Below are 25,107 nucleotides of genomic sequence, written 5' to 3'. Positions count from 1 at the left end.
CATCTGTGACCAATCACAAGTTGTAATTTGATCTCTCCCCGTGTCACCTGACTGCTACGGCAGATAAGCTCATTGGAAAGCGCTGGATGTTAATATGTCTGCTTCCATGAACGCAGGATGTGGACACACTGCAGATGCGTTGTAGGATTTGTATCAGCTGTAACAAATAAATGTTTTCTTTAAAGGTTATTATGCTGGGGTGTATCGTTTAGAGCAGAGAGGAAGTTCTGAGTTCAGGTCCGCTGTGAACAATACCAGTTGCCTGGCAGTCCTGCTGATCTATGGCTGCAGTAGTGTCTGAATCACACCAGAAACAAGCATGCAGCTAATCTTGTCAGATCTGACAATAATGTCAGAAACACCTGATCTGTTCCATGCTTGTTCAGGGCCTATGGCTAAGGCAGAGGATCAGCAGGACAGCCAGCCTCTATATCCTTCTCGCTTCAGTTGTCCTTGAAATGTTTTTAATCTGACAGGTACTCTTTAACCACCCTTTCAGGTTGTGCTGTGACCCGGCCTGCGCTGCACATTAATGATGGAAGCTGGAGGGGGGTTATATATCAGGAAGTTGCTGGTTGAATAATGTGTGGCGCACTCAGAGGACGACGTTGACTAATGATTTGGTGGTGAAACACTTTGTGCCGGGAAGTCCTCGCTGGTGTGTGTGTAATCACCGGACGGCTGCCCTGGTGTAATATGGTGGTTATCACACCTTTCTTCATTATAGTTTCCCCATTTCCCTCTTGCACATGTCTCTAAGTGGAACTAGAGAGGAGAGTGTCCTGGAGAGGGAGGTTATATTTCAGCACACCCTTTCATCACCCAGTTTCCTCATCTGTGTCCTGACTTGACTACTTACTAAAGTGACCTCTACACTGGTGCCACCTACTGGTCAGAGTTTGCAGTTTTTCCATTTAATGTCGCTGATATGGTCAGATTACTATCTACTAATCCAAACTATACCTGATATTCAAACTAGTTGCGGACATATCTATTAAAGGGGAACTGAAGAGAGAGGTATATGGAGGCTGCCATGTTTATTTCCTTTTAAGCAATACCAGTTGCCTGGCAGCCCTGCTGATCCTCTGCCTCTAATACTACTAGCCATAGCTCCTGAACAAGCATGCAGCAGATCAGGTGTTTCAGACTTTAAAGTCAGATCTGACAAGACTAGCTGCATGCTTGTTTCTGGTGTTATTCAGATACTACTGCAGCCAAATAGACCAGCAGGGCTGCCAGGCAACTGGTATTGATTAAAAGGAAATAAATATGGCAGCCTCCGTATACCTCCTACTTCAGTTCCCCTTTAAAGCGGACCTGAACTCAGAACTTCCTCTCGGCTCTAAAAGATGAGCAACAGCATAATAACCTTTACAGAAAAAAACATTTTTGTTACAGCTGATACAAATCCTGCAATAAATCTGCAGTGTGTCTACTTCCTGCTTTCATGGAAGCAGACATAGGGTTAACCTCCTGTACTTTCAAATGAGCTTATCTGGTGTGAAAGTCATGTGACACGGGAGAGATCAAATGACAACTTATGGTTAGACACAAATGAGGGGAAATTAGACAGGCTAAACTCTCTAAATACACACAGGGTGCATTTCTCACTGTTTTCCTTCTGTTCTGTGCAAGAGTTCAGCTCCACTTTAAATTGACCACAGTAATTTACCAGTTATTTAACCACTTCAGGACTCAGCCTTTACCCCCCCCCCCCCCTTAAGGACCAGCGCTGATTTCGAAGATCTGTGCTGGGTGGGCTCTACAGCTCCCAGCATAGATCAAATAACAGGCAGAGCGACCAGATCGCCCCCCTTTTTCCCCCACTAGGGGGATGTGTGGGGGGGGGGGGGGCACCTCAAAGCCCCCTCCACGGCAGGATTCCCCCCACTCCCTCTCCTCCCTCCCTGCCCCGGAGATCGGAGGCTGCACAGGAACGGATCTGTCCTGTGCAGCCTCTAACAGGCTCCTGCCTGTCATGTGACAGCGATCCCCAGCCGCTGATTGGCCGGGGATCGCTGATCTGGTACAACGCTGCTACTGTTAGCAGCATTGTAAAACTGTAAACAAAGCGGATAATTTCCGCTTGTGTCTACATTTAGCCTGCGAGCCGCGATCGGCGGCCCGCAGGCTATTCACGGAGCCCCCTGCCGTGAATTGACAGGAAGCAGCCGCTCGCGCGAGCGGCTGCTTCCTGATTAATTAGCCTGCAGCCGGTGACGCAGATGTGCGTCGCTGGTCCTGCAGCTGCCACTTTGCCGACGTGGGTTATGAGTGCGCGGTCGGCAAGTGGTTAAGGACCACTATTGCAAAGAATTTTGCAAAATACATACAGCTTCTCTCAGGGTAAAATGCCTTTATTCCTATGTTACTGTCACTCATAGTAATCAGTAAAAGGCTGACAGACTGGGCAGGGTTTGAATGTGTACTTGTTGCAGATTTGGCATTTCAGCCAGAAGTGTTGTCAGTGCTGTTTGGACACCAGTGATTCTCAGAACAGGTTGTTTTGAAATAATTGCTGCAATTTATTTTTCCGGGATTGCTTCTCGTCTCGTGAAAGAATGCTGCTCTGCCTCTAGCACTGATGCAATAACTTGCTCACAGCATTCTCAGGTTTTGTTGTATTTCCTTCAAGGACACATGAAGTGAGAAGGAAATAGGGGGCAGCCATATTTATTTCCTGTTAAACAATACCAATTGCCTGGCATTCCTGCTTATCTCTTTGGCTGCAGTATTGTCTGAATCACACACCTGTAACAAGCATGCAGTTAATCCAGTCTGACTTCAGTCAGCGCACCTGATCTGCATGCTTGTTCAGGGTCTATGGCTAAATGTATTAAAGGCAGAGATTCAGCAGGACAGCCAGGCAACTGGTATTGTTTAACAGGAAATAAACATGGCAGCCTCCATATTACTCTGACTTCAGGTGTCCATTAAAGGCTGATAGACTCTGTGTTCCTGAAGAGGGAAATTTTGGTCTAGTTACAATGCCTAAAAAAGAGCAGTTTTTAAGGGGTTTATATGGATCCCCCATTCAGTTAGGTGTAAATATTGAACTATGGTGGCGGAGGACCAGAATACATGAAATAAATCCCTGTACAAAAACCTTAAAGTGGGTGTTTCATGTTTATAGGGATGGAGAGTCCAAAGTAGGTTTTGGGAAGGAGTTCCACAGGAGAGGGGAAGCTTGTGAAAAGTCTTGAATGTAAGTTCGTTAGCGTTAGGAGGGGATTAGAGAGGATGATGGAATTTCACATCCAGGTGGTGTCTGGGGATCAGTTCACAATGCATGAAGGTGTTACATTATAGATTAGAGCTAAGCCAGCTACACATATCCAATTGTGATTGGCCAATTTTACCAGCTCCGTAACAGCTTGCCTACACAATCTTTTCATAGTCTGCAAATTCTGTTTACCCTCCTACTACATGAAGGTGGAAAATTGGCTGGTGATTGGCAAATCAAAATTTGATGTGTGTATGCAACACAAAGGTGGCTATACAAGATACAATTAAAATCGTCCCCCCCCCCCCCCCCCCACACACACACACACATTTTTTCTTTTCCAATCAAGCTATTGATTGAATAATAGTTTGTAACGAAACCCTTTTTTTTCAATCAAAGAAAAAATTTATTATTATTATTATATATTAAATACATTTTTCTGATTATGTGATCAAGCAGAAAAATCTATCCGATTTCTCTGGTCAGAACAAAACCTTATAAAGATGATTGATGTATGTCCTTTAGACGTTTGGGTTTTGCTGTGCGATGTGCTGCAGTGGAGAGAATTGCGGAGCAGCATTAGAGGAGCTGGAAGAGCGGTGTGTGTGAGCTGTGTGGCAGCGTTCAGGGGAGATATGAATGATGGTATAGAAACATTACTGGCCCGAGATCTAGAGATTCCTAGGGAAGGTCTATAGACCCCTTGTGTCCCCTGCGGACTGTCTGCCCAGCTGGAACAGCGATATTTCACTGCGTAGACCTTGTTAAAGCATAGGTGGTCTGCACACACAGACAGGCACCCAGTATAACAAGTTAGAACTCTACATGCAGATATAAATCCTACACCACCATCAGGAAATGCAGCTTACTTACAACAGAGAGGATTACAGAGTGAATACAGGAAATGACAATCCCATAAAAATTACCATCATGTTTTACACACAGCGACATCTTGTGGTTTTACTATAGTGCAGTTTTACCGCTCTGAGACAGGCTAACGCTAATTGGCGGCCGCAGAGTGGCTCCCCCAGGACAGCCTAGCACCGTTTGATGTCAAAGTCCTGAGGCGGAGATTAGCAAGGAACGCTTGCAGTCTCCTGCAGCTCTGTACGGGGACAGCTCTGTCATTGAGCTGTCCCCACTAGTGGCTCACAAACAAATCGCTCTCATAGGCTGATGATATGAGAGGCGATCACACTGATTGGCTCTTGGGGGGGAGGAAGTGGTGTCATTCTTATAAAAGAAAAAAAAATTTGCAGCAGCAATCAGATGCCGCAAACTGAAAGCTCTGTTGGTGGAGAGAAAAAGAGGCAAGATTCAAGTAGTATGGCCGTGCAGCAAACTATTAATGCTGCAGTGTGCTGAACTGTAAAAAATTTACAAGGGGGGGTGTAAGCTTGTGGTCCTTAAAGAGAAACTGTGACCACGAATTGAACTTCTTTCCAATCAGTAGCTGATACCCCTGAGAAAGCTATTCCTTTTCACAAATGGATCATCAGGGGGTGCTATATGGCTGATATTGTGGTGAAACCCCTCCCACAAAATACTCTGAAGACCATGGTACTCCTGGCAGTTTCCTGTCTGTGAACCTTGTTGCATTGTGGGAAATAGCTGTTTACAGCTGTTTCCAACTGCCAAAACAGCAAGCAGCAGCTACATCACCTGCCAGCTTTAAAAATGTCACCATGTGATAATTGTCAGAATGTAAATCAGGGAGAGGAAAGACTTTACAATGAGCAACCACTGACTAAATCATTTATACATAATTATGGTAAAAAATGAAGCACTTTTTTATCACATTATTTTCCCTGGAGTTCCTCTTTAAGGTAATAATCCAGTTGATACTTCCGACAGTCCTGACGTTTATTTTCTGTCGTTTCTCCAGTTTGCTGGGAATCTGGGACAATACATCCAGGAACAGAACATCCACGACCTGAAAGTGTGGACGAGTCAGATGAAGCGGACGATTCAGACAGCGGAGGCCCTGACCGTGCCCTACGAGCAGTGGAAGACCCTCAACGAGATCGACGCTGTAAGTGCGCTTCACTGACGTTTAATGATGATCGCGATCGCCGCAGCTTTTACATCGAAACGCTAATCGAAAAGCTGCAAATATCTGATCACTTAGCGAGCAGTTCTCATTGCACAGCAACATACCCTTTGTCCAGTCAAGCGGATCCGAAATGAAAAACTAACTATAGCAAGTAACTCGTCTATATATCTTATCTAAAGTTTAGATAGTTTATACAGCATATCTAGCTGCAAACAGCTTCAATACAATATGATTATTTCTTCCTGTGATACAATGACAGCAGCCATGTTGTTTGTAAACATTACACACAGGCAAGCTTATCTGCATCTTCAGTACTCGGCCTGTGAAAAAAACCTAACCCCCCCCTCTTCCTCCCTCCTCCCCTCTGCCTCTGAAATCTCTGGCTAGTAATACCTCCCCCTCCTCCTGCCCAGACTGATCTCCCATGAGCCCTTGCTGCTGTCTGAAAATGCCAAGGCTCTCTGAAATAAAATAACGTTCAAAACTGTAAAGACCAGATCATTAATAGTAATGCCATATAATAGGAGTTGACTCTCTTGTGTGGGCTTATGTGACATTAGTAATTATTGTTATAAGGCATATATTTTTCTAAGAGATTTGACCAGCTAAAATGATCAATGGTATCACCAGCTAAAGCTATGTGTAAAGGTTTAGCAATTTAGTAACAATGTTTTATATAGCGAATACTATATGCAATGTTCTACTTTGTTCTTTATTTGTATTTTTCATTGAATGTTTGAGAGACTCTGTAACAAATTTTTCAGCCTTAGTTCTTCTATCCTATAAGTTCCTATGCCTGTTCTAATCTGCTCTGGCTTACTGCAGTCTTTCCTAACTGCACTGTCTCTGTAATAAATCAATGTATCTTTCCTCTGTCCTGTTTATCGGGCTAAAGCTTGATTGTGTGGAATGTGCAGGGCTGCTTGTGATTGGTAGAAGCGATACACACCCTCTGCAGGCCCCCTGCACACTCTGAATGACTCACGCTCTATGCTTAGCTGAGCCTATTAGAAGCTGGTTAGTTTGTTTGTAAACACTGCCTAAAACTGTTAATTACAAGCCAGGATTGCAGCAGAGAGTGGCAGAAACAGCACAGAGGGGCACAGGAGAACATAAGGAATAGAATGGTATGCTTTTTATTGTAAGAATATTAGAGTACAGATTCTCTTTAAAGAGAACCCGAGGTGTGTTTAAAGAATGTTATCTGCATATAGAGGCTGGATCTGCCTATACAGCCCAGCCTCTGTTGCTATCCCAAACCCCACTAAGGTCCCCCTGCACTCTGCAATCTCTCATAAATCACAGCCATGCTGTGAGGCTGTGTTTACATCTGTAGTGTCAGTCTCAGCTGCTCCCCCGCCTCCTGCATAGCTCCGGTCCCTGCCCCCGCCCCTTCCCTCCAATCAGCAGGGAGGGAAGGGATGCAGGCGGGGACCGGAGTTCTGCAGGAGGCAGGGAGAGCAGCAGACACTATAGAGATAAACACAGCCAGCTCTGACAAGCTGTTTGTCAGCAGCGTGGCTGTGATTTATGAGGGATTGCAGAGTGCAGGGGGACCTTAGGGGGGTTTGGGACAGCAACAGAGGCTGGGCTGTATAGGCAGTTCCAGCCTCTGTATGCAGATAATATTCTTCAAACCCACCTCGGGTTCTCTTTAAAGGAATACTGTAGGGGGAAAATGAGTTGAACTTACCCGGGGCTTCTAATGGTCCCCCGCAGACATCCTGTGTTGGCGCAGCCACTCACCGATGCTCCGGCCCCGCCTCTGGTTCACTTCTGGAATTTCAGACTTTAAAGTCTGAAAACCACTGCGCCTGCGTTGCCGTGTCCTCGCCCCGGCTGATGTCACCAGGAGTGTATAGCACAAGGCCAGTATGGTCTGTGCCTGCGCAGCACACTCCTGATGACATCAGCGGGAGCGAGGACACGGCAACGCAGGCGCAGTGGTTTTCAGACTTTAAAGTCTGAAATTCCAGAAGTGAACCGGAGGCGGGGCCGGAGCATCGGTGAGTGGCTGCACAGGATGTCTGTGGGGGACCATTAGAAGCCCTGGGTAAGCTCAACTCATTTTCCGCACCCCCATAACCTTCCCCCCCCCCCCCCCCTAAAGTACTCGTTTAGGGAAATTGTACCTGTACAATATAACGCATATGCTGTAATGGTCTTCTAACAAGTACCAATAATAAGTTAACTTTGAAATCAAACGAAAAGCATTGTATTGACATCCGTCCTCACTACCGGCTTGCAGTGTCTTTTATTGTTATGAAGTCAGCACCCTCTAGTGGCCACACTCAGCACTGCAACCTTGAAAAAAAATCTGAGTACAGTACATAAAATGTGAAATTGAAATTGGCTAACATAAATATCAGAAATCTTCACAGAAGGGGGCTGAAAGTTTACAGAAGAGTATACAGGCCTCACATAATAACACAATACCCCACAAATCACTTTATTGCCAATTCTTCTGTAAACTTGCAGAATTCACTCCCTCTGCTTCTGCACTGGGTAATAATTGCTCTATATTGACCTCTGCGCAGTGTATGAAGGTTATCAGCAGTGCTAGAAGGACCATCATACCCAGCAATTATTTGTCTCGAGAATGCCATTGCCGTTAGGCCAATCAGACTTCGTCCTGAAACCCACTAGGAATTATTGGTTGTAAATCGCCACAGCAATGTGTGCAGCGATTTTCTATTGCCATCGATATTCCCCAACACTTAGAAGCGCTGTACAATAACCTGTACAGCACTTCCGATTAGCGATTCGTGTTTTTTTAATTTTATTATTTAAATAAACTTTATTTTACTTTCTGGGTGTTGGATCTTCATCCGTAGCTCCGCCCCTTAACTACTTTCGGACCGCAATGATTGAAATCTATGCCCTGTTTTGGTGGCTACCTGGCTGGCAGGACGTAGATTTCAATCAACCGACGCTGCGCGTTCTCGCTGCTTTCGTATTTTTATTTAAAGCGCAATTGCTTGGCCCCCCAAAGCGTTGCAAAATCGCTTTGAAAAGCAGTTTTGCAGGCATTCATATACTGAGTATTGAGTGAAAATGCGCTCAAAATGCTACATGTCCTGCGAATGCGATTACCCCTTATCACAATTGCACTAGTGGGTTTGGCAAAGCATTTTTGGGAATCGCCGGTGATTCTTGGCAATCCCAAAACTCTACCAAAAATGCCCTAGTGGGTCCCAGCCCTTCCTGACGGTTAATTGCCCTAATTCCGACATGCATACAATTTGCATTCATCTTGCGTGCATTGTTGCCATGTCATTGACCATTGCTTGTTGTCACCCCATGTTTGACTTCTCATATAAAAGAAGTTCTTTCCCTGAGATTGCGCAGCTTTGTGCGATTGCGTGCTTTGCCGTTTGAGTAGCCCGCACCGTGTGTCATAATTCTTTTGCTCCTCCCCTAGGGTGTCTGCGAGGAGATGCGATACGAGGAAATCCAGGAGGCCTACCCGCTGGAGTTCGCTCTGCGCGACCAAGATAAATACAGATACCGCTATCCGAAAGGAGAGGTGCGTTACATGGGATTGAACGTTTTTTGTAAATGAGTTTTTAGCTTTTAGGGAACTGAAAGGTCACATTGTCCATTCTCACTGGCTGCAGTAGTGTCTGAATCACACACCTGAAACAAGCATGCAGCTAATTCAGCCACACTTCAGTCAGAGCACCTGATCTGCTGCATGCTTGTTCAGGGGCTGAGGCTAAATGTATTAGAGGCAGAGGATCAGCAGGACAGCCAGGCAATCTGGATTGTTTAAAGCAGCAGGGACAGCCATACTGTCCCAGGAAAAAAATACATATCTCTAAGTAAATGCTTGTTCTACTTAACATATATATTGTACTGTCCACATTTTGATTTCAGTGAATTTTATATAGTAAATAAAGAGAAAACTGTTACAAGCATTTTCCTTCTTTGCTGCCTCTGACTGAAGCTAATCCTGATGTCATTTCCTCCCTTACTTTTTTTTTTTTTTATTTGCCCTCATAGAATCTGCATTGTCATATCTAGTTTGCTATGTAAACACATGTGAGCACAGCACAGATCGTATTTCAGCAGATTCTGCAGAAGGGTGAGGTATATTTCCCTTCTGCGCCTTGTTTCACACTGAACTGCCTTCAGCCAATCAGTGAGGAGCAGGAATGTGGGAGGAGAGATAACTAGCTTCCCTCTCCCCAGCAATGTACCAGAATAGAGCCAGGCTGACTGAGATAAGATTCATTACAGCAGACACATTTATTAATATATTGGAATGCTTTCAATGCAGGATCAGCATGTAGACTACATAATAAACACAGAGCAGTGGGTAAATGGAATTTGATTTTATGGCTGACAGTCCCACTTTAAAAGGAAATACATATGTCAGCCTCCATATCCCTCTCAGTTTGTTTACTTTAAGTTGCTATTTTTACAGAGACCATTAAATCTCCTCCCTACGTTTTCCGTATCCCATTAGCGACTCTGCACTTTTTGCTTTGCGTTTGGGCTGCACATGTGACAGGTGGGATTCTGTAGCCGCTGAGAGCTTCTGCAATGACCTCCACACTTCTGTGCTCAGAACTGCAGGCCACGCCCCCTCCAGGCTGTCGCTGTCATCCGCAGCCGGAAACATCAGGTGGAACAGCTGTGTCCTGTTTATCCAGCTGATCTGTCTCCTCACCTGACCTGCCTAATGACGGCAGCGCCTGGCGTTCCGGACGCCGCTAATGGCCGCCAGGTGGCTAAACCCATCGATCTGGTTAATTGGAAATCTCTGTTTTTTATATGAAGAGATTATTTTCTGAAAATTAATGGCCAAGAAGAGATTGGATTAATGGGACATTAGATGCTGGTAGACAGGTCGGTGCGTTTACAGCATTGGAACAGAGGTTGGGGATTTTGTGTACCAGATTTTTTTTTTTTAATATATTTTCAATCTGTATGATCAGGCAGCACTGAGGTGTAGGCGATGGCAGTCTTGCCATGCAGCACTGGGGTCCCAGGCTCAACTATGGGCCCTGCTTTGAGTTTGTATGAGCTTCATCTTTGCAATGGTTTCCTCCTCCCCCTTTGCCTCTGAAATCCATGGCTAGTAACCTCCTCCTCCTGCCCAGACTGAGCTCCCATAAGCCCTTGCTACATGGAGTGCCAAGGCACTCTAATTCCCTATAAACTAAACAAGCCTCGCCCACAGCTTTTTAGAGTATTAAAACAAAACAAAAAAGTATTTGGCTTGAGGAATGCCCTATAAACTATATGAAAGGAACACAATTATGCAATGAGTAAAAGTTTCTCTCGGATCTACTTAAGAGATTTTTTAAAAAAAAACAACACCTTTATTTTGAGAGACTTCAGTCTCTCTTTAAAGGGGAACTGAAGTAAGAGGTATACGGAGGCTGCCATATTTATTTCCTTTTAATCAATACCAGTTGCCTGGCAGCCCTGCTGGTCTATTTCTCTGCAGTAGTATCTGAATCACACCAGAAACATGTATGCAGCTAATCTTGTCAGATCTGACAATAATGTCAGAAACACCTGATCTGCTGCATGCTTGTTCAGGGGCTATGGCTAATAGTATTAGAGGCAGAGGATCAGCAGGGCTGCCAGGCAACTGGTATTGCCTAAAAGGAAATAAACATGGCAGCCTCCATATACCTCTCTCTTCAGCTCCCCTTTAAGTGCCAGGAAGGTATTTAGTGTTGGGGGGAGGAGGGGGGTTCGGATTAGGTGCCAGGAGGGAAGGTAACTGGTGGAGGCTTAGGTGCTGGATAGAGGATTTGTTGGGGGTTGTTAAGTCTGGGAGTATTTTAGTTTCCAGGGATGTGATTGAGGCCCTTATGCAATTCACGGTTTCTCCTAGGTGGTATTTTCAAACTGGTCAATAAAATGCCTTTCAAACCATCAGTAAGCAAAAAAAAAAAAAAATTACGCAAAATAATTTTGACAGGACTTTTTTCACCTACTTTTTGGTACTTTTTTGTTCATTGCAAAGTACAGAAAAGTAATTCTAAATTGAAGATGAAAAATTATCTCCTAGGAGAAAAGTTAAAGGAAACCAGAGATGAACGCTTTTGGCACAAAATAAACATATCCCCCGATAGATTTTACTAAATAAATACTATACCTGGTATTGTCGCCGATCTGGTGTGCCGTTTTTTTGTGTTTTTTTTTTACTAAAACTCCATGCAAAACACAGTCCATCAGAAAAGCATATTATTTAGTGGGCTGTGTGCAAAATAAAATCACTATTTCTAAAAACCTCTTATGACTAACATATAGATTTAAAAAAAAAAAAGTTTTTCAATATACCCTTACATTAGCAGCTCCTCCCATCTCATCACAGCTCTCTGTGCTGCTGCAAATATACAGAACAGGAAAGCAGAGCCAGAAGGGGGCAGGCTTGGGCTTGAAAAGACATCAGGGAAGACAGACTCAGCTATCATGATTCCTGAACAGAGCCAGAAGGGGGCAGGCTTGGGCTTGAAAAGGCATCAGAGAAGACAGACTCAGCTATAATGATTCCTGAGCAAAGGCAGACTGGTTGCTCAGTCAGGGATTTTATCAGGGCTGATAACAAGCAGGCTGAACAGTAAATAATGAAACCGAGAGCAGGGTAGGTGTTTTCTCTAATGTTCCCACTGATATATATATATATATATATATATATATATATATATATATATATATATATATATATATATATATATATATATATATATATATATATATATATATATATATATATATATATATATATATATATAGAAAAATACATGAGGGTGCTTCATCTATGGTTCACTTTAAGAGGAAAAACTGAATTGCATATGGGCCTTAATGTTAAAGGGACAGGTAGGTTAGCTGTGTGGTAGGGGGCTTGGAGGGGGGCAGGTGTGCGCAGAAACATGGGTGCAGAAAATGGCACAGTTTAGGTAGCTGCATTTGCCAAATCTGTGCTTATTGGCTCTGATGTTTCCCCCTCCCCCACCATTCCACCTCCAATGAGGGCACAATTGGCTGCCGAGGTAGACTGTTCTGCTCCTACTGGCAATAATGTAGTCATATAACTCTCTATTATAGAATGTTTGTGTGTAATAATGGCTGATCTTGTCTGTTTGCAGTCCTACGAGGACTTAGTGCAGCGTCTGGAGCCGGTCATCATGGAACTGGAGCGGCAAGAGAACGTGCTGGTCATCTGTCACCAGGCCGTCATGCGCTGTCTGCTGGCCTACTTCCTGGATAAGACCGCAGGTGAGTGCTCCGGCTGGGGGAAGGAGCAATGGGCTGGGAGGACCTACTGGTGATGTCTGAGGCTTGCCTTTCTATAGAGTCTCGGAGAGTCTCTTTTCTGTACAATTCTCAAAGTATGAGATCCTCAGATAAGTTCTCGTTACCATGTAAAGAGGTGCTGCGGTGCCCTGAACACAATGGCTTCAACACTGTTAAACTGTAATATCACCCACGTGAACCATGGATAGGGAAACATGGACATTACCTTGCTCATCAGTTGTCCTTTCAGTTGTAACTGACAGCAACTGATATATAACGGACAGAAACTGATATATTTCAGTTCTGACAATACCTTGTCAGAAATGGAAGGAATCATTGTAAGAAGAAAATGGCGAGCTTCTGAGAGGAACTGACGTGGAGGTAAGTATGTAATATTCATTTGCAGGTATGTCATGTTTTTATTTTAAAGAGAATCTGTATTGTTAAAATCGCACAAAAGTAAACATACCAGTGCGTTAGGGGACATCTCCTATTACCCTCTGTCACAATTTTGCAGCTCCCCGCCGCATTAAAAGTGGTTAAAAACAGTTTTAAAAAGTTTGTTTATAAACAAACAAAATGGCCACCAAAACAGGAAGTAGGTTGATGTACAGTATGTCCACACATAGAAAATACATCCATACACAAGCAGGCTGTATACACCCTTCCTTTTTAATCTCAAGAGATCACTTGTGTGTTTCTTTCCCCCTGCAGCTATCTTCCACTGAAGTGTCAGGCTGTTTCTTCTTGCAGAGTGCAGACAGCTCTGCCTGTATGTAATTCTTCAGGATGTGAAAGCCCAGCCAGCTCAGAGGAGGATTTATCCAGCTTGTAAAAGATAAGAGAGAAGAGAGAAGCTGCCCTAATCTAAATAATACACAGGCAGTGTGCATAGAGGGGCCTGGAGGGGGGAGATGCATCACAGAACCACAACACTGAAGAACTTGGCAGACACAGGCTGACAAGTCTGACAAGAGAGAGATAAGTTGATTTATTACAGAGATGGTGATAGTAGAACGTGCTGCAGTAAGCCAGAGCACATTAGAATAGATTTTGGAACTTGTAGGATGGAAGAAAACCGGATGAAATTTTTGTTACGGAGTCTCTTTAAAGACTTTTACTTGGTTCAGGTTACCTTAAACAGCGGATCTAGATGGTTAGTTATGGCAGATGCTTATCATTGAATTAATTAAAAAAAGTTTTTTCTATTCTTTTACAGAAGAGCTTCCTTACCTCAAGTGCCCGCTCCACACCGTCCTAAAACTCACTCCTGTAGCATACGGTAAGACCTCCCCTCTGCCAGAGGCGGGAATGGTTCACACAGCGCCCCATAGTGGGGGGTCCTAGATCCTGCATCATTATTTAGAAAGCTTTCAGTAAACTATTGGTTATAAAGTGTTTTTAAAAGCTAGATAAATGCTAAGGCCTGGTACATTTTGACCTACAGTACAGGGCACCACATTACAGGAAAGCTATTGCAGTGCAATGCTAAGTACACACCATACAATTTTCTGGCAGATTTACCTGCCAGATTGAATTTTTTTTTTTCCAACATGTCCAATCTGAATTTCGATTTTGCGGATCAATTTTTGGATCCATTTCCATAAAAGTGAACGGATATCGATTGGAAAATCGATCGAAATTCAGATCGGACATGTTGGAAAAAATTGATCTGCCAGAATATTGTATGGTGTGTATCTAGCATTAGAGCAGGTGCGAGACCAGCCACAACGCTGATTAGTGGGATGGAAGGTCTCACTTACCAGGGAAGGTTAGATAAACTGGGCTTATTTATTCTGGAGAAAAGGCGCCTCATGCCTGGTACACAACATGCAATTTCCCGTCAGATGAATGGGTCGAAACGATTAGTTCCGACAGGTCCAATCTGATTTCCGATAGTTTTGTGATTGATTTTGTATAGAAGTGATTGGAAAGTAGATCGATTCGACCCATCTATCTGACAGGAAATTGCACCGGGATCTAACTAAAGGTGGCCACACACGATACAATAAAATGATCCGATTTTACTGTAATTCGATAAAAACTATCGTATCTCCCGAAAAAAACGAAAGCTTTTTTTTTTTCATTCGACTGAAAAATCCGATCGGATTTCCTGTTTTCTTCGATTTTAATCGATCCGGACTGCCAGATATTTTTCTTCAATCTTTCTAAAGATTGTATGGTGTGTGTTAGATTTCCATTTATTAATATACACACCCTAGCAATTTTGTTAGTTTCCAATCATTTTTATCATAATTGGGGAAAGATTGAACATAGGTGTGTGGTACATTGGTCATATTTTTGAAATGTTACAATCAGTCAGAAAATTGATTGCAATTCTTAAATTGAACAGATATTTAAAAAATTGTATGGTGTGTGTGGCCACCTTAACATGTATAAATACATCAGAAGGCAATATAGAAGCTTGGCGGATGAGCTTTTTGTACATAAGGTTGTCCAAATACCTGCCTCCCCTAACTCTGTACAATGTAGAAGGGTCAGCGCTTGTTTTTGATTGAAACTTGATCTCCTTTCCCCTTTTGTTTTTTACATGTAGGAAGGCCCAGCTGATTAGTAGTTGTCAAACTTTTTTGAAACCACTAATGATACAATCTTGATTGTACAATTTTACTACTTCTGTGTAATATGAGGGAATACCCACAGTATCCCTTCAAAATATATTCACCCAGATTGCTTTTGATTGTACAATCAAGATTGCACCATTAGTGGCCACCTTTAGTTGGTCAGTAATGCGTTCCACATAGCCGATCTGTAATGATGGGAAAGTTTAACCATTTAGGGCCTGTACACACTGAAAAACGCAAGCAAAACGCAAGCGCATGCGTTTTTAAAGTGCCTGTAGTTTTAAAAACGCATGCGCTTTTGCCTGCGCTTTTTGTGCGTTTTCGTTTTTCTTGTAATTGCTGATTGGCTAAAGAATCCTTTGTTTTTTTTTCTAGTTTACATTTCAACAGGAATCAGGAGATTGCAGAGTCTTCTGGGATACTGACTTCTAAAAAACGCAGGCAAAAACGCAAGCGCATGCGTTTTTAATGCGTTTTTCATGCGCTGCGCTTAAAAAAGCGCAGCAGGCACTGCGATTGCGTTTTTCTAAAAACGCATCGCACCAGTGTGTACAAGTCATCACGATTTTCATTCTTTTTCAAAAGACCTTGCGGTTTTAAAAGCGCATGCGTTTTTAAAAACGCAACGCAAGCGCAGCAGTGTGTACAGGCCCTTACTCTTGGTTTTTTTATGTGGTAGGATCCAGCCTTTTATGTGGGAGGATCCAGCCTTTTATGTGGGAGGATCCTGCCTTTTGTATGTGGGAGGATCCTGCCTTTTGATATGTGGGAGGATCCTGCCTTTTGATATGTGGGAGGATCCTGCCTTTTTGTATGTGGGAGGATCCAGCCTTTTTATATGTGGGAGGATCCTGCCTTTTGATATGTGGGAGGATCCTGCCTTTTGATATGTGGGAGGATCCTGCCTTTTGATATGTGGGAGGATCCTGCCTTTTTATATGTGGGAGGATCCTGCCTTTTTGTATGTGGGAGGATCCTGCCTTTTGGTATGTGGGAGGATCCTGCCTTTTGATATGTGGGAGGATCCTGCCTTTTGATATGTGGGAGGATCCTGCCTTTTTATATGTGGGAGGATCCTGCCTTTTTATATGTGGGAGGATCCTGCCTTTTTGTATGTGGGAGGATCCTGCCTTTTTGTATGTGGGAGGATCCTGCCTTTTTGTATGTGGGAGGATCCAGCCTTTTTATATGTGGGAGGATCCAGCTGTGTGCGTGGGAGGAGACAACCTTTTATATGTGTATGAAGTACTTGTTGATTAATAAACATTATGTGTGTGTGTTTTTAACCAGGTTGTAATGTAGAAGAAATTCACCTGAATATCGAGGCAGTGAACACACACCGGGATAAGCCAGAGGTACGTGGTACTCGTGTGACTCCAATGTGGTCACCAATCTGTCATCGGTTTTACTGGCCTTACGAAAATCCCACAAACCCCAGTGCTTCACATCTCGGAAATCGCGTAGTCAGCTGACTGACCTATCACACCCCCGCCCTCTTTTTTTTTTTTTTTTTTTTTTTTCAATTGCCGCTCTGTTGACTTACAGCTTATAAGTCCCCCAGCCAATTTATAAATATATATAAATACTTCATTCATTAAACTCCTCCAGATCAGCAGAGAATATTGATGTCCCATGATGCCCTGGAGGATTCTGGGAGCATGTAGGAGTTTAGCAGTGCCTTTGCTCTGTCCTCAGAGTTTGGGTTATCTGTTGACTAACTTAAAGCGGACCTGAACTCAGAACTTCCTCTCTGCTCTAAAAGATAAGCAACAGCAGAATAACATTTAAAGGGACACTTAAGTCAAACAAAAAAAAATGAGTTTTACTCACCGAGGGCTTCCAATAGCCCCCTGCAGCTGTCCGGTGCCCTCGCCGTCTCCCTCCGATCCTCCTGGCCCCGCCAGCAGCCACTTCCTGTTTCGGTGACAGGAGCTGACAGGCTGGGGACGCGAGTGATTCTTCGCATTCCCAGACACATTAGCACCCTCTATGCTGCTATATGGTATATGATATATGCTATAGCAGCATAGATGGCGCTATTGTGGCCAGGAATGCGAAGAATCACTCGTGTCCCCAGCCTGTCAGCTCCTGTCACCAAAACAGGAAATGGCTGCCAGCGAGGCCAGGAGGATCGGAGGGAGATGGTGAGGGCACCGGACAGCTGCAACGGGCTATTGGAAGCCCCAGGTGAGTAAAACTCATTTTTTTTTTGTTTGACTTAAGTGTCCCTTTAAAGAACATTTTAAAGATTTCATGGAATCAGACATAGGGTTAACATCCTCTGTTTACCAGTTAGCTTCTCTGCCGTGGCAGTCAGCTGACACAGGTGAGAGATCAAATTACACTTAGGATTGGTCACAGATAAGGGGTGATTAGACAGGCTAAACTCTCTAAATACATACAGGGTGCATTTCTCTATTTTCCCTTCTGTCCTGTGCAAGAGCTCAGGTCCATTTTAAGCGCTGGACAAAATAAAGTTTGCCTCGAGAATTTGCCTATAGAGAGTCTCGCTACAAACGGCTAAATGTTGATGGGCAAAGAGATGCTAATACTTCTGAGTTGGTGCAAATTCTATGCAGCGTGCAGATAGACTGATTAAATGCATTGGCACGCGATACTCAGAGGTTGACATCTGTTGTAATATCGAGTGCTGCACAATATCAGTCAGCCGTTTTCCAGATCTAAAGCCACATCTGCCAGTCTATGGTTGGCTTTAGTTTCCCCCATAACGTGAGATTTTTATTTAGGGAATCCTGGTGGTTTTCCTGCACCATCTGGTGACCAGATATTAGCATTAAGGCTAATTTCACACCAGGACGTTGCGTTAGAGGGGGCGTTAAGGTCGCATAACGTCCCCCTAACTCAACGCCTGGTGGTGCTGGATCTGGACGTCAGAGTGAGCCGCGTTGTGCAGCTCACTCTGGCGTCAGTGATGCCGTGATGCGCACTCTTGTGCGCATGCGGCATCATGTGGTCCCGCCGGCCAATCGCCGCACAGAGCGTCTGCTCCAGGAAGTAAGCACTGCACGTCACGACGTGCAGTGCATATTAATTAGCCATGTGCCTGGCCGCTCTCCGCTCCTCCCCAACATTACTGAGCATGTGCAAGCAGTCTAACGCAGCTCAGCCGCGTCCAAAGTACTGCATGCAGTACGTTATCTTGTGACGCAGCGTTACAATGTAACGCAACGTCCGCACTGTGAACAGCCCCATTGATTTTTCATTACTGTGCGGTGGGCTGCGTTACAGGCTGCTCTAACGTGCGCCTGTAACGTCCCACTGTGAAACCAGCCTCAAAGGACAACTGTAGTGAGAGGGGTATGGAGGCTGCCATATTTATTTCCTTTAAAGAGACACTGAAGCGAGAATAATTCTCGCTTCAGAGCTCATAGCTAGCAGGGGCATGTGTGCCCCTGCTAAACCGCTGCTATCCCGCGGCTAAACGGGGGTCCCTTCACCCCCAACCCCCCCCCCCCCCCCCCCCCCCCCGCAAAATCAACGACCAAATTGGTTGTAGATTTTGCTGCTCCTAGAGGCAGGGCTAACCGCCGCAGCCCTGCCTCCAGTCGCGTCTATCAGCCGCGCATCGCCGCCTCTCCCCCGCCCCTCTCAGTGAAGGAAGACTGAGAGGGGCGGGGGAGAGGCGGAGATACGCGCTGACAGACGCGCGTGGGGCAGGGCTGCGGCGGTTAGCCCTGCCCCAACCAGGAAGCGCTCCCCCACTGCACTGAGGGGATTTCGGGGAATCAGGGACCCTCGTTTAGCCGCGGGATAGCGGCGGTTTAGCAGGGGCACACATGCCCCTACTAACTATGAGGTCTGAAGCGAGATTTATTCTCGCTTCAGAGTCTCTTTTAAGCAATACCAGTTGCCTGGCAGTCCTGCTGGTCCTCTGCCTCTAATACATTTAGCCACAGCCCCTGAACAAGCATGCAGCAGATCAAGTGTTCCTGACATTGTCGGATCTGACAAGATTAGCTGCATGCTTGTTTCTGGTGTGATTCAGACACGACTGCATCCAAATAGATCAGCAGGACAGCCAGGCAACTGGTATTGTTTAAAAAGAAATAAATATGGCAGCCTCCATATCCCTCTCACTACAGTTCTCCTTTAAGCTTAGAAATGAATTCCCCTGAGCTTGGTACACACAGTAGATAAAGGTTGTTGCATACAAACTATTCCTGGTGAGCGACCTTTGATAAAGTGATGCGCAGAAACGGAAGACATTTTTGCAGAAAAGCTGTGCATGCAGCATTTGCCAATGGACGGTAACAACCTAACGATCTGTGTGCAAAGTCTCACATGTGACTTCACTCACCAGGATAGATTTTTTTCCAAGAACTGTATTCGGTCATTTTTTCTTTTCGTGTCATTGGGCTGTTTTTCAAGGAATCGTTCACACTTATTATTGCGAAACTTTTTTACATTCATATGCATTTTAAAACTGATTTTTCTAATGCTGGGCATACACGGCTACATAGTGCGCCGGTATCGAGCCGGCGCGTCACCGCTCGCCCGCGCGGGCGCTTTCTAATCAGCGCTTCTTTTTTTTTCTATTGTGCTGCCCGCAGGTATCGAGCGTGGAATCGATCCGGCAGGCAATCGGACTTGTCGGAAATTATCAATCAGCGGCTCGATTGATGAGAAGAAACGAGCTGTGTATGCCCAGCATAACACAGATAATGAAAGTCAGTGGGAATTCACATGCAGTGTGTGAATTAAACCATTAGCAACTTCAATAGCGTTACAGTAGCTCATTTGAGATAAGTGCTCTGCTTTTGACCTCAATCAGCAGAACTTGTGCTGTAAATTCTTGGCATGATTTGATCTCTCTCTACTAGCAGAAACTATAGAAAATGAAAGCAGAAGTCCTCTGTCTCACACTGCCCCCTAGTGACAAGTGGTCATAAATACACATTGCAGCAGTACTAATTAGAAGCTAGGAAATGTAACAAAACAAAAAAAAAGTGCTAAAATTGGCCTGGAGCATGTGAAAGCCTCTAAATGGGCTGCTAGATCGTTAATGCTGCAGGGGGCATATTTTTTTGTTTAAGCATATGCATGATTGTCTTTTGAATTTCATTAGATGTGTGTGCATTTTCTAAATGTGCGAAAATGCATTTCAAGTGTGAACCCAGTCTAAACGATTGGCTGAGAACCGTTCAATGATCGTTTTATTTCCAGCCAACTTTTATCCAGTGTGTGTGTGAGCCTTTAGTGCTCTGTTTGTATTAGAGTAATCTGTAGTTGTGTTTAGCGCTATGACTCTGGTAAAGTGATAAGTCATTTTTTATTGTTGTCTGTGGTTCTGCTTTGTAGAATGTAGACATATCGCGGTCTCCTGAGGCAGCTCTGCTCACTGTACCCGACCACCATGGATCCACCCACCTCGCTGTCAGTTACATTTATTACTCTTACCGCTGCCTCAACCAATCTGCTTTCTCAATCTCCATCCTTGGCTGATTATGTTCTCCTAATTTTTCTGCAATGCTATTAATTTTATCAGTGATTTTTGACAAAAAAATTATTTTATAATCGACATAGATAATCATATTAATATTTGTTGCAGCTGTTTGTAAGTTTTGTTAAAGTCGTTGAAAATGAAGATTTAAAAAAAAACAAAAAAAAACCTGAGATAGAAACGCACATAAAATGCACACGCAAAAACCGGGAACGCAGAAAAACTGTAGAAACGCACGTGGAAGAAAACTCAGGGTTTTGTGGGCAGACAAATGTGCTCCCAGACTGTGTAGTGTGTTTTTTTTTTTTTTGTTTTTTTTTTTTTTTTTTTTGAACAAACATTAACGTAATGTAGTCTTCTGACATGAACATTGGGATGAGGTGTTAACCAGGGTCCTAAAGAGGAACTGTCGCGAAAATCTTAAAATTTAAAACGCTTACAAATAAGAAGTACATTTCTCCCAGGGTAAAATGAGCCATAAATTACTTTTCTCCTATGTTCCTGTCACTTACAGTAGGTAGTAGAAATCTGACATTACTGACAGATTTTGGACTAGCCCATCTTCTCATAGGGGGGTTCTCAGGGTTTTCCTTATTTTTGAAAGCACTTAGTGAATGGCAGTTGCTCCGTCCACCTGCCAAAATAGTGTGCAGCGAGTGGGGAGGCTGGCCAGCATCATTGTATAAAGATTTTTCGGGGAATGTCTTTATAAAGAATAAGGGCCCTGCTGAGAAAACCCCATGAAGAGATGGACTAGCCCAAAACCTGTTAGTAGAAATCTGACATTACCACCTACTGTAAGCGACAGCAACATAGGAGAAAGGTAATTTATAGCTCATTTTACTCAGGAACAAAAGTACTTCTTATTTGTGAAGGTGAAGAGGCACCCAATAGGTATATAAAACACTTTAAAAACAATACAATTCAAAAATAAGAGGTGGCTTACCTCATAGACGACAAATCACTTTAGAGACGCCGCAACCGCGGCTTGATAGACAGAGCGGCACTTTACTTGGCCTGAGGAAGTGGGCTGGGTCCCACGAAACGCGTAGCCGGTGCTTAATTACTATTAAAATTTATTTTTCTAAAGTGATTTGTCGTCTGAGGTAAGCCACCTCTTATTTTTGAATTTTATTGTTTGTAAAGTGTTTTATATACCTATTGGGCGCCTCTTCACCTCCTGTTGTACCGTACTCCCCCCCCCCCCCCCCCGCTCCAAAGTGAGGGAAGTCCCACACACCTAAACCTAAGGTGGAATTCCACCACCTCATAGGTCTACAGTGTATGGGAGTTTTCCAAGAGAGCGACCGCCTCCAGGACTGCTGGCATACCTGAGTGGAGTCCGGTTAAGATACTCCACCTGCCTAAAGTGGTCGGTTGTCCCTCGTGCAACCCACCTTTGCGAGTATTCCTTTGTTGAACCTATCCCCACCCCTTTTTTTTTTTTCGAATATTCATCTTTTTGTGACATACTGCACCATTTGGGCTCCCGTTGTATTTGTGTTCTTTCCCCAGTACTCCATTCTTATTTGTATGTGTTTTTTAAATTTTAAGACTGTTCCTCTTTACAAAGTATGTCAATCAACAACCACTTACCATGGGTGGGCCAAACTGCCAAGAGTGGCTATCCACTCAAAGTTCACTTACATCCCTGGTGGCCACTATCACAGTTGCTGATTGGCCAGAGGACTCATTTGATCATCCCGTGATCCTGCAGGTCATCTTATTTACTGTTGGCAGAAAGGTTAGGGTTTTTTTTTTTGTTATACATACAGAGCATCTGCAAAAAGGTAGATATTGCTTGCTTAGCAGGTGGAAACAGCTGTTGTTTCCCACAATGCAATGAGGTTTACAGACAGAAAACTGTCAGGACCATGGTCATGACATCACACTGTGGGAGGGGTTTTACCTCAATATCATCCACCCAGATATCCTTAAAGTATTATTGAAGAAAAAATAAGAATTCCTGGTGAGAACGGCGGGATTGGCCGCTGATGGGGATGAAGTTTAATCCTGCGTGTAAACTTCCTCTTTAAACAAATTAAAATGCATCAGGGATCTTTCAAAGCTTATTAGACACAGATAGGTATGATCAATAAGATGCTAATAAATCAATCTCTATGCAGATTTATGCAAATTTATGCAGATTTCAAATAAACCAATCAAATGCAGTGACTGCTGCATGTGACTGGTCTGTTTCCATGTTGCCTAAGTTACAATAAATTTGCATCAACTCTGACTCATTTGCATCTTACTATTAGTAATAAAAAATGACATTATTGGCCAGTGTAACCTGCAGGATGGAATTCTCCTCATTGGGTCTGCATTGCGCTGGAAATGTGGCGTCCGGTTGTAACACTAACATGTTGCTGTGTTTTCTGTATTTCAGAACGTTGATGTCGATCGATCTAGCGAGGAGGCGCTGCAGACCGTTCCCAACCACCTCTAGCAGGCGCTGTAACTCTGTGTTCCTCCAGCGGCTGCCTGCCATCATCTGTAGACCTCCCTCGTCTGTGCTGCCGCAGCTCCAGTGCTCTGCCCGCCATCTTCCTGCAGGACTCTCTCGCCTGTGCTGCCGCAGCTTCAGTGCTCTGCCCGCCATCATCCTGCAGGACTCCCTTGCCTGTGCTGCCGCTGCTCCAGTGCTCTGCCCGTCATCTTCCTGCAGGACTCCCTCGCCTGTGCTGCCGCAGCAGCAGACTTCAGTGTTCTTAGTGTGCTGGAGGAATTCCAATCCTTAATACGGTCCAATATGTTATTGTCACTCCTTTGTTTTCACTCCAGAGTCCCCCCAGCAGCCAAGCTCGCCAAGTGTCTGCTGCAATGTTTACTTTATACAGCAGGGGGAGCTAGCAGCGCTTCCCTAGACAGGCTGCCTCTGATTGACCAGCTGCATAGGTGTGCAGAGCCTGATTATAAGCAGGATACACAACCTGCATTCAAAACAGATGCAACGAAATGGAGGCTGTTGGCTTCTGAAAGAGTTTGTGCGCAGATTGTTCCATATTAGACTCCTCCACCGCATTGAAGGATCCTCATAGAAGAGACCCTAACTTCTAATTAACAAAAAAATAGTGTGAACCTGGGGGCAGCTGCCCATAAAATGGTTTACACATTTTTTTTTGGGGGGGGGGGGGGGAGCGCATAGAAACCGGCAGCGCCCCCAACCAGGCCGCATCTGTAATGACCACCAACAGAGGTGTGCGGAGCCCCCCGGTGTGTATTTAGCCTCTGGGGGGCCCAGCATGCCTCTGTTTGTGCTCGTTTTGGACGAGGCCTGGTTGGAGGCGCTGATGGTTTCTCCCTGTTCCCAATTTTTATGTTATGTTTTTACCAATCGTGGACAATGACCGTCTTCCACATCCAGAATAAAGACGGTCAGTGAGATTCTCATAACTGCAGCTTGCATGCAAATATAATGCAATTTCTACACTGTTTTGGGAAGCCAGTCGAGAAATGCAGGCGGTGCATTTGTTTGGGGCCGCTTTCCAACCTGCATAACATTTGCATTTAATATGCATGCAAGGTGGAAATATGTGCTTGTCATGTTCCGTATAAAATGGGTCTGGCTTTACAGACGGAAGAGGAACCGCTAAATACACAGTTGAAATATATATGTGGATTGTGCTACTTCCACAGTGATGTCATTCTGATGAGCCACTTTTGTTGTTCGCACAGCAGTGCTGCACTGCACAGACTAGAGACAGTATCATGCCTTCTTGAGACCAACTGAACCCAGAACTAAACTAGACGAATTCTATCAGCAATGAGGGTGGGAAGTGAGAATAAACCAAAGCCGGACTGACCTCCTGCTGCCGTATGTACCTCCTGCTGCAGTAGTCTCCTCCCTCTCCTCTCTGAATTCAGCCGCTGATTATATCTCCCGCCTCAGTACAGTCTCCTCCCTCTCCTCTCTGAATTCAGCTGCTGATTATATCTCCCGCCTCAGTCCAGAGTGTAGAGGGAGGAGACTGTACTGAGGCGGGAGATATAATCAGCGGCTGAATTCAGTCTCCTCCCTCTCCTCTCTGAATTCAGCCGCTGGTTAGGGCAAGTCTCATGTGACCCCCAGTCACAAGTAGGAAGAATAGAGGCCAGACTACATATCAACTACAGTAGATGTGTAGTTAAAAGAGGGGGTGGGACTAAATGTGTAGTTACATGAGGAGGCGGGACTAAATGCGTGGTTGCATGAGGAGGCGGGACTAAATGCGTAGTTACATGAGGAGGCGGGACCAGCTACAGGAAGCGGAGACCAAGCAGTTTAGTAACAGGAAGTCAGAGGCCGGAAGGTTTAAGCATGGGTAGGCATACAGCTGCAGGCGAGCTCCCACGGTAATTCCTGTAATTTACACCAAGTAACTTGATTACTCTGAAATTTTGCCTTTTTCTGTATAGGGTTTGCTTTAAAAGGGAACCTGTAACCAGAGGGATATAGAGGCTGCCATATTTATTTTCTTTTAAACATTACCAGTTGCCTGGTTGTCCTGCTGACCTTTCTGGCTTCAGTAGTGTCTGAATCACCCAC

General features: G+C 44.4%; 1 protein-coding gene across 4 annotated transcripts in view; it reads left to right on the top strand.

The window, feature by feature from the left end:
• The window catches only part of PFKFB4 (6-phosphofructo-2-kinase/fructose-2,6-biphosphatase 4), a 118,670-nt gene extending 94,978 nt beyond the window's left edge, over positions 1–23,692 (top strand). For 3 of the 4 annotated variants that reach the window (XM_068251977.1, XM_068251976.1, XM_068251980.1), the window contains exons 9-15: positions 5,109–5,255; positions 8,698–8,802; positions 12,386–12,515; positions 13,753–13,815; positions 16,409–16,473; positions 20,438–20,512; positions 22,969–23,692. In XM_068251977.1, the coding sequence (XP_068108078.1) occupies positions 5,109–5,255; positions 8,698–8,802; positions 12,386–12,515; positions 13,753–13,815; positions 16,409–16,473; positions 20,438–20,512; positions 22,969–23,028 (645 nt within the window). In that variant the 3' untranslated portion in view covers positions 23,029–23,692. The remainder of the gene's footprint in view (positions 1–5,108; positions 5,256–8,697; positions 8,803–12,385; positions 12,516–13,752; positions 13,816–16,408; positions 16,474–20,437; positions 20,513–22,968) is intronic. The other variant, XM_068251979.1, reaches the window with a different exon arrangement.
• Positions 23,693–25,107: the final 1,415 nt, after the last annotated feature.

Source organism: Hyperolius riggenbachi, chromosome 9 (genome assembly GCF_040937935.1).
Source record: "Hyperolius riggenbachi isolate aHypRig1 chromosome 9, aHypRig1.pri, whole genome shotgun sequence".
Taxonomy (NCBI): domain Eukaryota; kingdom Metazoa; phylum Chordata; class Amphibia; order Anura; family Hyperoliidae; genus Hyperolius; species Hyperolius riggenbachi.
Note: the sequence above shows the minus strand (reverse complement) of the source record. Positions and strands in the feature narration are given on the sequence as shown.